We start from the raw sequence: 12,979 nt of genomic DNA, 5'->3' as shown, positions 1-12,979 counted from the left end.
TATGCGTAGGGCTGTAACTGTCATGGTGTCACAGTGAGTTTATGTGCTGGCACCTGTTTGTGTCAAGATACGTGTGAGCCTGTGAGTCGTGTGTGCATATGTCTCCATCATTTCCCGGCGTGAATGTGTGTGTGTGCACGCACCACCGCAACGTGTGCATCTCTGTGATGCGGGGTGTGGGTGTGGCATGAAGGGGAGGATGTGTGTCACTGTCTGCAGGGGTCCTGCGTCTGAGCCACCCCCAGCCCGCCCTCCTCCTCCTCCGGCTCTGTGGCTCCTCCTAGGCAGTGGCCCTGCCCCTCCCCTCTTCTCCCTCCCAACCGGTCTGTGCAGGGGGAGCTGGTGCTGCGGCCCCCCCCCCTCCCCATCCAGGCCCCATAAATAGCTGCAGAGCCGGAGCCGGAGCCTGCGCCAGCGGCTGGAACACCAAAGGAGTCAGGGCCAGGGCCAGAGAGCTGGAGAGAGGAGCCCCCGCCTAGAGCCCAGGTGAGCCCACCCTTCCTCCCTAGCCCAGCCCCAGCCCGGTCCAGCCTGGCCCAGTCTCCATAACAACATCGCCCCCAGCCTCCAGAGAGATCTCTAGTCCTGCCCAATACCCTCACCATCACATGCCCCTGCCCAACTCAGGGGACCTGTGAGAGCTGGGAGACTTGTGGCTGGAATGCAGAGGACCCCTTCAACTCAGACCCTCCCTCACGTATCCAGAAAGGCACACGCTGTGGGGAGGGGGGGACCCAGCCAGGGAAGGGTCCCAGTTCTGAGGGAGGTAGGGGAACTGTCACACCCTCCTGAAGACCGACACCCGACTAGGGGACAGACACGGGGTGGGGGCATTCAGACACACCAACGGACACTCGCTGGGGAAGCACGACATGGGATCAGACAGCCTCACCCTGAGATGTGGACAGACAAAGATAGATGGATGGCCCCGCCATGAACTCAGGCCAGCAGACCCCTGCCTGCTGCTGCCCGAAGCTTGGTGCCTCTGCTGGGGGAGGGTGGCGTGCGTGCATCCCACGGGCAGCATGGAGGGGGCCGAGGCTCCCCAAAAATCCTGTCGCTAAGAGACAGTGCCAGTGCTGCCAAGAAGTGTGAGAACAGGGGAGGTGGGGAGGAAAGCCAGCGTTGTCATAGTGGGAGCCACTGCCAGGAACCTGGAGGAGATTTCAGCAGGGACTGGGCTCTGCTTCTCATTCTGCAAGCCCACCATCCCTCCCTTTCCGTCAGCCAACCAGAAGGTGAGTCGGGGGAGGTGGATGGGGACAGCCCCGGAGGGTACCTTCCAATCTGCCTCCTCCTGCCCATTGCAGCCTCCATTCCTGACCATCCTCTTCAGACTGGCAGGGACCCCTTGCCCCAGTTTAGCTCCTTTGAGCCAAGACTGAGTGCAGCGCTGACTCAGACATCAGTCAGGAAATAGCAGAAGGTGCTGAGGTAGCAGAAAGTGTAGATCAATTGATGGCCTCGGAGCAAGGCTGCCAGGAACCCCCCCCCCAGCCCTCTAGCCCTCTCCAGCCCCATCCACGCATATGAGGCCAGCAGGGGTGACAGGAGCACTGGACTGTGCAGGAGTGGGGGGCTCGGGTCCTCCACCCTCGCCAGCTCAGTGCTCAGGGGAAGCTGAGCGAGGTCACTGGGAAGCAGGTCCATGAGATGCCAGGGCCTCAGGGAGAAGGGCAAAGGGGTGGGGCCGTGGCTCCCAGAGACAGACCCCACCCCTGGCAGGGGTTCCCCTTCCAGTGTCCAGGCCATCTGCTCTGTCCCCACAGTGACATGTCCGACCCGGAGATGGCATGGGTGCCTGAGCCCCCAGCCATGACGCTGGGGGCCTCGAGAGTGGAGCTGCGGGTGTCCTGCCACGGCCTCCTAGACCGAGACACGCTCACCAAGCCCCACCCCTGCGTGCTGCTCAAGCTCCACTCCGATGAGCAGTGGGTGGAGGTGAGAGCGGCTGGGATCTCCTTCACTCACCTCCGGGACTGAGAGGGAGGAGGCTGGTGGGGGCAGTGAAAGCCTCGTGGGGGACTGTCAGGACTCCCAGGGCCCTCTTCCAGGCTGTGTGGGTAACCCCGCGGATGGGGATGCCATCATTACGCACACAGACCGTTTTACAGATTCCAAAGCCCACAGAGTCCCACTGGGTCCTGAGATCGCCCCCGAAGTCAGTGGCACCGCTCCCAAATATGACAGCCCCAGCGGGCTGATGGTCCTGGGGGCTGGCAACGCCCTGAGCTTGGGGTTCAGCCCAGGGAGAGAAGAGCTAGTCGCTGGGGTGCGGAAGCCTGAGGAAGGCAGGCAAGCCCGGGGCGGTCCAGGGCAAGGCAAAGCAGCCCAGGTTCCCAGAGGACACGCTCCCCTCTGCCGCAGGTGGAGCGCACAGAGGTGCTGCGCTCCTGCTCCAGCCCTGTCTTCTCCCGGGTGCTGGCCCTCGAGTACTTCTTTGAGGAGAAGCAGCCCCTGCAGTTCCACGTGTTTGACGCCGAGGACGGAGCCACCAGCCCCCGCAATGACACCTTCCTCGGCTCTACCGAGTGCACCTTGGGCCAGGTCTGCATTCCCACCCCACCCCCACCCCCACCCCCATCGCTCTGCCTCTGGAAGCCAAAAGACAGAGGATAAGCTCTGGAGCTAGTTCATTCGGGGCTTGGACCCCGTCTCCACCATTCACCAGCTGTGCAGCCTTGGGCTAGATATTTAACCTCTCTGAGTCTTAGTTTCCACATCTACACAATGCGGGTCACAGTGCCTACCCGTTAAGGTTGCTGCGGAAATTAAGTCCAATCCTAGCCCAAGCGCAGCCCCTGTGAGAGCTCAAAGGGCCCTTATTACCCTGTCCCTTGTACCCTGGCCAAAGCAGGTGGGGGTGTCACAGCTGGGCCCCCCTCCACCTCCATCCCCAGGTTGTGTCACAGACCAAGGTCACTAAGCCGCTGCTACTGAAGAATGGGAAGAACGCGGGCAAGTCCACCATCACGGTAGGCAAAGTCACCTGTACTCACCCTCGGGCAGGGCATTCAATGCCCCTGCATGGACATCCATGGTGACATCATGGCTAGCTCCCACCTAAGGGAAAGGGCCTTGTGGGAGTGGGTTGGGGGAATCCCGTCATTTGTGTCCACCTTGCAGATCGTGGCCGAAGAGGTATCTGGCACCAATGACTATGTGCAGCTCACCTTCAGAGCCCACAAGCTGGACAACAAGGTTGGAAACCCAGAGTCCAGGTCCCCATCTCTACTGTTAGGGAGCCTAGCCCCCTTACTCAGGACAAATCCCAGGTCCCAGCTCTGCTCCCTTCTTGGTGTTAGCCAGCTCCCCCTCAGACCTCACCAGGCTCATGGACGCTTTCCCCCGTGTCCCCAGGATCTGTTCAGCAAGTCTGACCCTTTCATGGAGATCTATAAGACCAATGGGGACCAGAGCGACCAGCTGGTCTGGAGGACAGAGGTTGGTGCCTGGGGCTGGGGGGAAGGAGGGAGGAAGGGCAGAGCAGGGGAAACTAGATCAGGGGTGACCAGCTCTCTGTGCCTCTTCAAGGTGGTGAAGAACAATCTGAACCCCAGCTGGGAGCCATTCCGTCTGTCCCTGCACTCGCTGTGCAGCTGCGATGTCCACCGGCCTCTCAAGGTGAGGCCCCTGCAAACAAGGGTGGCCCGTTGGAGCATCCGGCCTCTGCCGGAGACCGTTCCCCCACCCCCCCTCCCTCTCCCCCATGTGATACCCCTTCCCGCTGCGGGTAAAGAACCAGTCACAGCTCAATGTTCCTATATGTGTGCCTTCTAGCAGAGGCCAAAGTCCCTGCCGGACTGAGACAAAGGATGAAGTTCAGCAAGTGGCTTCTCTAGGCAGGTTGAGGACATCTGTTTGGACCTAGTGACTGTTGGGCCCCTACCACCCTGAGTCCCTCCTCCTGCCCCCAGGAACCTCTGCAAAGCCTCCCCGACCCTGACCACCCCACCCCCCTTGCCTTCTCAGTTCCTGGTGTATGACTATGACTCCAGTGGGAAGCATGACTTCATCGGCGAGTTCACCAGCACCTTCCAGGAGATGCAGGAAGGAACAGCAAACCCTGGGCAGGAGGTGCCACAAAGACCCTCAGCCAGAACCCCACCAAGATCCCTGGGAGAATCCCGAGGGTGATGCTGAAGAGCCCCCCCACACGTGATAGGAGGTGGAGAGGGTGGAAAGCCCTGGGCTCAGCCTGAGGACTGAGCCATGGCGGTCTCACTCTGGGAGGCTCCGCTGGAAGGGGGAGGAAGGGTCACGTGATGTGACCCTGGGCTTGTGGGGTATGTGGGGTCTAGATGCAGTGGGACTGTATCAACCCCAAGTACCGGGACAAGAAGAAGAATTACAAGAGCTCAGGGACCGTAGTGCTGGCCCAATGCACGGTAAATTCCAGTGCCCGCCTCAAGCCCTGCCCCACCCCGACCCCCGAGGCAACCTCAGATTCAACCCTGCCCTCATTTCAAAGATCATTTCTCTGCTCCTGGGAACTGAGAACCCTTGCCCTATCTACCACCAACTTCAACCTCAAAAACTCTGGCCCCACCCTTTCTGCTGCAGAAGCCCCACCCAGCTTCCTCCTCAAGGGACCGTCCCTCCACCTTACTCCCCCCTTCCCACCAGGTGGAGAAGGTGCACACCTTCCTGGATTACATCATGGGCGGCTGCCAGATCAACTTCACGGTAAAGGCCCAGGGGACGGGGACGTGGCCAAGGGGGAGGGGCTCGGCCCACAGTGAACAGAAAGAGCTCAGAATCCCCACTGCCCCTCCTTGGACCTCTCATGAGCCTTAGCGTGGCCAGCTTGTTCCCCTCACCCGACTCTATGATGAGACTACCGGTGGGCTTATTTAGATTCACCTTAGGCCTCCCTACAGGCCCTAGCTCTGGCCCAGCCTCTCTGTTGGCGCTCACGGATGCACCATAACACTTTCCCCATCTCCACCAGGTGGCCATTGACTTCACCGCCTCCAACGGGGACCCGAGGAGCAGCCAGTCCCTGCACTGCCTGAGCCCCCGCCAGCCCAACCACTACCTGCAGGCCCTGCGTGCAGTGGGAGGCATCTGCCAGGACTACGACAGGTAGCAGGAGGTCAGGGTGTTGGACAGGCAGGGACACCTTGCCCAATGGGCCCCCACAGACTTTTCTTCTCCCCAGTGACAAACGGTTCCCAGCGTTTGGCTTTGGGGCTCGAATCCCCCCCAACTTTGAGGTAGGCTGGGTGCGAGGGGAAGGGAGCAGATGTTGGGAGGGTCAGACGAGAAGGAAAAACATGCCCTGGCTGGCCTCACCCTACCCTCACAGGTGTCCCATGACTTTGCTATCAACTTTGACCCGGAAAATCCTGAGTGTGAAGGTAAGAGAGGAGATTCCCACCAGCCCCGCCTCCCTGCATGCAGCTTGCCTACTCCTGTACACCCCATGCAGGAGCACAGACTCCATTCCCCTGGGCCCTGCTCCCTGCCCCTTCACCCATCCAACACCCGCCTTCATTTGGTAAGACTTCCAGCCCCTGGCCCAGTATCTGCCCACCCAACTCTGCCAGCACCTGGACCGTCCAACTCTCCTGCTTAGTGAAGAACTTGGTGGCAGGGCAGTCCTCAGACAGAGAAGCACCTCCTTGCTTTAAGCGGGTTCAGGAAGGGCTCCCGCTAATCTCTGCCCTCCTCACCTCTTTGCCCACAGAGATCTCGGGGGTCATCACCTCCTATCGCCGTTGCCTGCCCCAGATCCAGCTCTATGGCCCCACCAACGTGGCCCCCATCATTAACCGCGTGGCGGCGCCAGCCCAGCGGGAGCAGAGCACTGGCCAAGCCACGGTGAGGAGCCCCAGCTGAAGCGGGCAACCTGGTGTCCTCGGGTGAGGCCCGGGCTTGGGGCCGGTGCCAAGGCCGCAGAGCTGACCCTTCCTCCCCCTCTGCCTGCCCTCAGAAGTACTCGGTGCTGCTCGTGCTCACGGACGGTGTGGTGAGCGACATGGCTGAGACCCGCGCCGCCATCGTGCGCGCCTCCCGCCTGCCCATGTCCATCATCATCGTGGGCGTGGGCAACGCCGATTTCTCCGACATGCGGCTGCTGGACGGCGATGACGGTCCCTTGCGCTGCCCCCGAGGGGTGCCCGCAGCTCGCGACATCGTCCAGTTCGTGCCCTTCCGGGACTTCAAGGACGTGAGTGCCCGGAGGCCCCTCCCTGCTGAAGGACTCCTCAGCTCCTCCTGCCGCCCAAATCTGACCAGTCTCTCTCACTTGATTGATGTCCTGCGAAGGACGCTGGAGCTCAGCCGGCCACCCGAAGCCCCGCCTCTTACCTGAGCCCCTCCTTCCCCCACTCTCCCGCCCCTAACGACACCCCCGTCCCCATCCCAGGCCGCACCCTCTGCGCTAGCTAAGTGCGTCCTGGCCGAGGTGCCCCGGCAGGTGGTGGAGTACTATGCCAGCCAGGGCATCAGCCCCGGGCCTCCCAGGTCCTGCACGCCAGCCACGACGCCCAGCCCTAGCCTGTGACAGCCGACAACCGGACCGACACTCCCTCAGTCTCTCAGTGAGTCCTGGGACGCTAGCGGGGTGGATCTTGGTGGAGTCCATCTCGGCTGGGTGTGGTGTAGACGAGGGTGCTTATGACTATCCCATTCTCCCCCAGGTGCCTGTCCTGACCCTTGTGACTCAAGTGACCGGTGCCTCTCCCTCTTGGACCAGCTGTGTCCCCTGGGTCCTGGAAGTGAGTGGTGAGCCCTGCGCCATCTCTCCAGGCCCCATACCCCTCAGCCTTGTGGCCCCTCAGTGACTTCCTTCAGTGATCCTGACTTTCTGGCCGTTAATAAAGGGAACCACTCCTAGCACCTCAGCCTCTACCCATCATGCCTCAGATGCCCATTGGGCAGTCCATAGCACCCCACACACACCATTAAGAAATGAGGACCAGCACGTTTTGAATTCTGAGCCAGAGCTCCCCAGACAGCCTGGTGGCTCAGCAGTTTCACCCCAACTATGTGCCAGTGAGATCTGAGGAGTCCCTACCGTCACCTCCCAACCCCAGGGGGGCCCAGGCCCCCTGGGGGTTAATTACCAGAGATAGAGGGGTAATAAGGGGCTGTCAAGGGGGCAAGTTGGTGCCCTCTTAAGCTGTCTTCAGAGAAGCCCAGCTGATCCCCCCAGGGGCTGAACTCCAGCCCTCACACAGCTGTGAGGCAGCCTGAGAAGGGGCGGGAGGGATGGGGTGCAGGACTGAAGGAGGGCAGCAGGTCTGCTAGCGAATTATGAATACAGAGGGGGTACCTAAGGTCTTTGCAGCCTGGTTTTCCTGGTGTGTGAATGTGTGTGTGTACGTGTGTGTGTGTGTGTGTGTGTGTGTGTTCATGCTTTGCATATCCCTGACTCTCCAGAGTGTGGCCTTTAGTGGTTCAGAAGTCCAGCTGTGTACAGTTGTTGTTTTTTTTTTTTGGCCGCACCTTACGCTTGTGGGATCTTAGTTCCCTGACCAGGGGCTGAACCCGGGCCCTCGCAGTGAAAGCTCTGAGTCCTAACCACTGGACCGCCAGGGAACTCCCTGTGTACTCTTAATAACATTGCCAACAATAGCAAACATTGCCATTTAGCATGTGTGAAGCTTTGTACTTAGTGTGTTTTAAATGCGTTCACTCTCACTAGGTAGTTACCATTATTTTCCCCATTTTCCTGACAAAGCAAATGAAGCTTGATTGAAGCTCACCCATATGGTCAAAGAAGAACTGGTAAGCCTGGAACCTGAGTCCAGGCCCATCTGACGAAAGGACCCACATTTAATCATGAGTGTGCAACTTCTGTTTGAGGTGAATCCGTGTGACCCTCAGCTTGTGACCCAAGCGTGTGTAAACATGGCCCCGTTGTGTGTAGGGTGGAGGTGCGTATGGATGGGCGTCTCTGCCCATACGTGTGCCGTGCAGAGCCTCAGCCAGTTAAGGAAGGCAGGCAAGAGCAGTAGTGGGTCTGGATCACAGCTGTAGAGAGCAGGTGAGGATCTGAGGGATATCCAGAGTGAGGGAAGAAGAGCTGGGCTCCTAGAAGGACCTTCCCTGCCCCAGCCTCTCCCTTCAACGATGCACGTGGAAGGGGATGGAGGAGGAGAGGCTAAAGGTGCCGTGAGCCACTCAGAGAGAGGAGCCAGAGTCAAAGAGGGTGGCCAGTAGCCAGTAGTGGGAAAGGGAGAGAAGAGAAAGAAATCCTGGTGGAAATAGAGGAAAGGACTCCCATGGCAGGCTCCTGAGTGGAGGAGGGACGAGCTTGGCTAGAGGAGGGGGAGGAGGGAACAAGAACGGGGATGGGAAGAGACAGCTGGGGAGGGGGTGGGTAGAGGGGGCAGAAAGGAAGAGAGACATATGGGAGCCTCTTCCCCCACACCCAACTCCTTCTCCCCATTTATTATTTCCCTTAGAGGACCTACAACAGAGGCTGCTCCCAGGTAACTGCTCCCAGCCCAATGCCTCTGTTCTGCCCAGAGCCCCCACCCACTCTCTCTGTAGGCTGCTGAACTAGAGGGCTGGGTTACCATGGCAACTGTGAGCCGCCAGGATAGCCACAGGCAGGCCTGGCCGGGTCACTACTGTTCCTGGGCTTCTATGCAGTGGAGGTGGGAGGGGGAGGCTCCATCTGGCCCAATCCCCACCCCTCCCCCCCATTTCCATTGGGGCTTCAGAACTGAGATGCTGCACTCCGCCCAGGTGGGGGCTATCCAGCCTCTCTCCTTCTCCCTCTCCCTCTCTTTCTCTCTGTCATACACACACACACACAGACACACACACAGACACACACACACACACACACACACAGGCCTGGAGCAAGGATATAGAATAAACACTTCTTAAATTGCAAGAACATCTAGCCAATAGCGTACAGTTATGCCTAGACTTCAAGTTTAATTCACAAAAGCTGCATTCTCTCAGCTCCTTGTCAGGCTGGGGGAAGTCTCACCTCAGCCCTCAGAGAGACAGGAGGGAGCAGGGGCACCCTATGCAGGTCTGGAGGCCAAGGCAGCATGGAGGGAGCAACAGAGGACCAGTGCATGGGCCTATGCTGCCGTCAGCAAGCTGGAGCAGGACAGAAAGTCCCTTTGGTGAGGCTGAATTCGGGGCTTCTTGGGGAGACCACTGGGGCTCCCACACTAAGGAGAGGCCAGAACTGGAAAGGTGTCAGAAGTCATCCAATTCACATGAGGATTAGATGAGGTAATCGAGACCCAGGGAGCAAGTGATTTGCTCAAGGTGACTGCGAGGTATCCCGTGGCAGAGCTGAGACTAGCAGCCCTGGCTTCAGACTCCTGCCCAGGGTTCTCTCCCAGCCCACACCAACCACCCCCAGAGCTCCTCAGGCCTTTGCTGCTCTGGGCCCTGGAGGCCACGCGCTTTCTGCAAGAAAGCCTCTTGAATAGAGTTCCTGGTCTGTCTTGATATTGGGAATTGAGATCTTGAAAATGCAGTAGTCCTCAAATGGGGAGGTTACAAGCCTTGGAATGAAAACATAGCCTCATTGCTAATTACCACCTTAGGGCACTACAGGTTGAAAACCTTGAATTAAAATCTAAGCTGAGTCGGGAGCTGCACCATTCCCTCACCTCCCATTCACTGTGCATCATCCACACCTCCTTGCGCCCCGCCCCCCCCCCAAGTGCCTGGCACTGACTCCTGCAGACTTCAGTGACCTGGTCATGGAGTGGAGCAGAAGGTGAAGGGTTTCTGTGCACGTCCTGCGTGAGGGAAGGGGACCTCTCTTCCAGAAAATGACCGGCATCTAACCTCAGAGCATGCCTTGAGGGTCCAGGAAGTTTGGGGATATTTGTGTGGTCACCCAAAGGAGTGTCTGGCACCAGAAGGCGCTCAGTAACCATCTAGTGAATGGTACAGCCGCCTCCCGGGTGGTGCGCGCCGCCCGCCCACCGACTCCACCACTCCGCGGCCAGTGGCTCAGAGGAAGAAGGGGGCGTGGCCTCCGGCCCTGGGCCGCTCGGGGCCAGCCGGTCACAGCGAGCCTTGTAGAGGTCGCGCTCCCTGGCCAGGCGGGCCACCTCGGCCCGCAGCGCGTCCAGCTGGGCGGCCAGGCGGGCGCGCTCGGCCTCCAGCCCGCGCCGCTGTTGTAGCCGCTTGGAGCGACAGGCCTGCGCGTACCCGCGGTTCTTCAGCGTGCGGCGCCTCTGCTTCAGCCGCAGCGCCTCGTCGCGCCCGCAGCCCCGCAGCTGCCGGTTTAGCTCCCGCACAGACATCGACACCAGCGCCGCGTCCGAAAACCGCTCGGCCAGCTGCAGAGGGAACGGGCAGAGCCCGAGTCAGCGCCGGCTCCCGCCCTGCTCCAAGCTCGGGTGGCCCCGCCCACCCGGCCCCGCCCTCGGGAATGCTCCGCCCCCGGCTCCCACCTTTACCTGAATGTGCGCCTTCCCCTGAATCTGTCCCGCAGTCTAGATCCCGTTCCAGGTCCCAACACGCCCTCCCCTGCCCCGCACCCCCGCCACGGGTCCCCGACCCCTTTGGGTGGTCCCTGCGTGTCCCACCCACCGTCGGGCGAGCCAGTCGCGCCCCTGAACCCCACATTGACCTAGAGGGGTCATGAGCATCCGGCTCCTGGCCCACGTGTGTCCCGTGGGCTCGGGCCGGACAGACCCTTCCCTTCCAACACACCTCGCTCCCCTGTCCTGAAGGCTGCAACCCTGTGACCCTCAAAGGATTTGGATTACATCTTAATGCCCTCAACACCCCTGTCTGTGTCTATAATTAATAGGATGAGTCCCAATCCTTCCTGAGAAGGTTGGGGGCTGGGGCAGCACGAAGTCTTGAAAAGGCCAACTTCACTCCGGTTCCTACAGTCTCAGCTCTGCTCCATTCCACGACCAACCCTTTCCGTGGTTCCCCAGACTGAGTATCTATATACCTCCCTTAATCAACCATTCCTGACGCCCTTTAATTCTCAGCTCTCCCCTTTTGGTCGATCCTCTTCTAACCTTGTCTTCTCCCTCTTCCTCCTGATTCAGCCTACTCATTTCTCTCTATTTGGAAAAAAGTAAAAAAGAAGGGCCAGAAAACAGTTTTCTCTATCTGATATCTTTTAAAAGTCCTTCTTCCCTTCTCCTGTCCTCTACCCCTTTCCCAATAAGTAACCCTCTCCGGGGACTCTCCTTCCTCTCTGGGCTGGCCTCCTCCCTCACCCTACCCACCCCCCGGACCAGCTCGCTGATCACTCACCTGGGCATGCTGGGCTCCGGTCTCCTCTGGGCTCCCTGGGTAGTAGGTGTGGGGCCCTTCAACAGGGACTGGGCCCTGACCCTGCAGCAGCTCCACGGCCTCCTCAGGACTCAGACCCAGCACCTCCCCAGCCCCCAACTGCTGTTGCAGGGTGGCCAGCCAGTACAGCTCCTCCAGGCCTGGCCGGGTGCCCTCGGTGGCCCCCACCGTGCCCGGCTCACTGAAGGTGGGTGATGGAGGCACTGAGCTGTAGGGTGTGGAGCCCAGTGAGGCTGTCGGGGGGCCAGATCTCCCCTCCAAGGGTTCCTGCTTTACCTCAAACTTCATTAAGTCAAAGTCATTGACATATTCCATGGCCAGGGGACTGGGAGGCAGTGCCATTCTGGGGCTGGATTAGGAGGGGTGCACCTGCAAAAAAGGGGACAGGTTTGGAGCACCTGGAGGCTGCCTGCCAGCCTCCTTGACCAAAATCCGCTTCCCCCAAAGCCCAAGTGCCCTGGGGACAGAGTTCTGGAAAGCTGGGGTGATGGTGCAGCCTGCTCCCTGCACAGTCACCTCCAGGCTGAGGGACAACTTGTTAGGTGGCAGGGGCTCCTGACCAGGGGGAAAGCAGCTTAAAGCCTGAGTGAAGAAGAGGATAGCAGAGCCTCTGGCCCACTGGTGCCTCTGGGATCTATGAAAAACAAGAAGACTGTGGCAGCACTCCCAACTCTAGTGCTGGGACATGCTGAGCGTCTCTGTCATCTCAAGAGGCATCATTTCATTTCCAAGCAATTAAAAAATGTTGCTTAATTAACTGTGACAGAGTATGTGTATATTTTAAGGTAATGGAAAGGCACACATGCTGTGGATTTTAAAATAGATGGATAACATGCTGTAATCTCTCTCTCTCTCTCAGAACACCCAGGCCAATGCCTTGCACATAGTAGACCCTCAATGCACATTCATTCTATGGATTAATCAATGAATCCCTTTTCTAGAAGCAAGAGACTTTTCAAGAATCAGTTCTAGAAAGATCAGGACAGAGTGGTGACCCTCTTTCCCCAAGTCTAATCTCTCCAAGGGAAACCAACCGAGACTGGTTTTCCTCCTTCCATCCAGGACCTGCGATGTTGTATGAACTTGAGCAGGTCACCTTCCCCTTCTGACCCTTGTTTCCCCTTCTGTTCAAGGAAGGTAGTTAGACTTTAACATTTCTCAGAGAGTGTTCTGTGAAACATGAAGTCTGAGACATATCCAAGAAGGGGTCTATGCGCAGATCATTCTTAGAAATGCTGTCTCCCATCCCTGTGAGCCTCTTGCAGGTTCACAGAGCACCGCAGCATAGTGATCTGAGCAGTCCTTCGGTAAACCATCTGTTCAACTTCAACAGTGTCCCAAACTTATGTCACCCAGGAACCCTCCTCCCTGTTATCAACTACGGAGCATGTGCCCACCTGAGTCACCTCTGGCTACGTGACCTTGGAGAGCCTTCCCAGCCTGGAAGTCCCAAGCTTGAGCCCAACTCCCAGTTCCAACAGCCCCAAGAGGGACAAGGCAGAGAGTGCTCGTCCCCAGGGCTTAGAGTCTGGCTCCATCTCGATGTCCAAACCTAGGTAACCCACTCTCCAACCACATCTCAGGCCCCCAGGTTCTGCCCAGAGAGGTGACAGGAAGGACAGGTCCTCTCTCTCTTCCTGTCCCAGGTGTTGCCCTATCTATTGAGCCCCTCACCCTTGAGAAGGCAGAGGGGATGGGAACAAAAACACAAATTGAAGGAATTGATCTTTGG

At 58.8% G+C, this 12,979-nt stretch overlaps 2 protein-coding genes across 4 annotated transcripts; one reads left to right on the top strand and one right to left on the bottom strand.

Annotated features, from left to right (window-relative positions):
- The first annotated feature begins 203 nt into the window (after nucleotides 1-203).
- CPNE6 (copine 6) lies at nucleotides 204-6,843 on the top strand. 3 transcript variants are annotated; one of them, XM_067739796.1, is made up of 17 exons: nucleotides 207-486; nucleotides 1,770-1,941; nucleotides 2,368-2,547; nucleotides 2,901-2,975; nucleotides 3,127-3,201; nucleotides 3,361-3,444; nucleotides 3,535-3,624; nucleotides 3,973-4,077; nucleotides 4,302-4,388; nucleotides 4,627-4,686; nucleotides 4,952-5,085; nucleotides 5,162-5,216; nucleotides 5,309-5,360; nucleotides 5,690-5,823; nucleotides 5,936-6,172; nucleotides 6,371-6,545; nucleotides 6,645-6,843. In XM_067739796.1, exons 2-16 carry the CDS (start codon nucleotides 1,774-1,776, stop codon nucleotides 6,506-6,508), a joined length of 1,674 nt encoding a protein of 557 aa, XP_067595897.1. In that variant the 5' UTR covers nucleotides 207-486; nucleotides 1,770-1,773; the 3' UTR covers nucleotides 6,509-6,545; nucleotides 6,645-6,843. The 3 variants fall into 3 exon arrangements, with proteins under 3 accessions (XP_067595899.1, XP_067595897.1, XP_067595898.1); XM_067739797.1 differs by lacking the exon at nucleotides 207-486 and adding an exon at nucleotides 522-1,238; XM_067739798.1 differs by lacking the exon at nucleotides 4,302-4,388 and having other exon boundaries at nucleotides 204-486.
- A 3,020-nt stretch (nucleotides 6,844-9,863) lies between these two features.
- Nucleotides 9,864-11,589, bottom strand: NRL (neural retina leucine zipper). Its single transcript, XM_067725418.1, has 2 exons — nucleotides 11,209-11,589; nucleotides 9,864-10,271 (listed from the first exon to the last, which is right to left on the bottom strand). Exons 1-2 carry the CDS (start codon nucleotides 11,587-11,589, stop codon nucleotides 9,864-9,866), a joined length of 789 nt encoding a protein of 262 aa, XP_067581519.1.
- Nucleotides 11,590-12,979: the final 1,390 nt, after the last annotated feature.

This window comes from Pseudorca crassidens, chromosome 1, assembly GCF_039906515.1.
Source record: "Pseudorca crassidens isolate mPseCra1 chromosome 1, mPseCra1.hap1, whole genome shotgun sequence".
Classification (NCBI taxonomy): domain Eukaryota; kingdom Metazoa; phylum Chordata; class Mammalia; order Artiodactyla; family Delphinidae; genus Pseudorca; species Pseudorca crassidens.
This window is presented reverse-complemented; position numbering and strand designations above follow the sequence as displayed.

Coding starts and splice junctions, on each gene's coding strand:
- CPNE6 (XM_067739796.1), top strand. CDS start 1,774: ATGTCCGACCCGGAGATGGCATGGGTGCCTGAGCCCCCAGCCATGACG. Junction 3,202..3,360: donor CCCACAAGCTGGACAACAAG/GTTGGAAACCCA, acceptor CCGTGTCCCCAG/GATCTGTTCAGCAAGTCTGA. Junction 5,217..5,308: donor GAATCCCCCCCAACTTTGAG/GTAGGCTGGGTG, acceptor CTACCCTCACAG/GTGTCCCATGACTTTGCTAT.
- NRL (XM_067725418.1), bottom strand. CDS start 11,589: ATGGCACTGCCTCCCAGTCCCCTGGCCATGGAATATGTCAATGACTTT. Junction 10,272..11,208: donor CCGGAGCCCAGCATGCCCAG/GTGAGTGATCAG, acceptor TTCCCTCTGCAG/CTGGCCGAGCGGTTTTCGGA.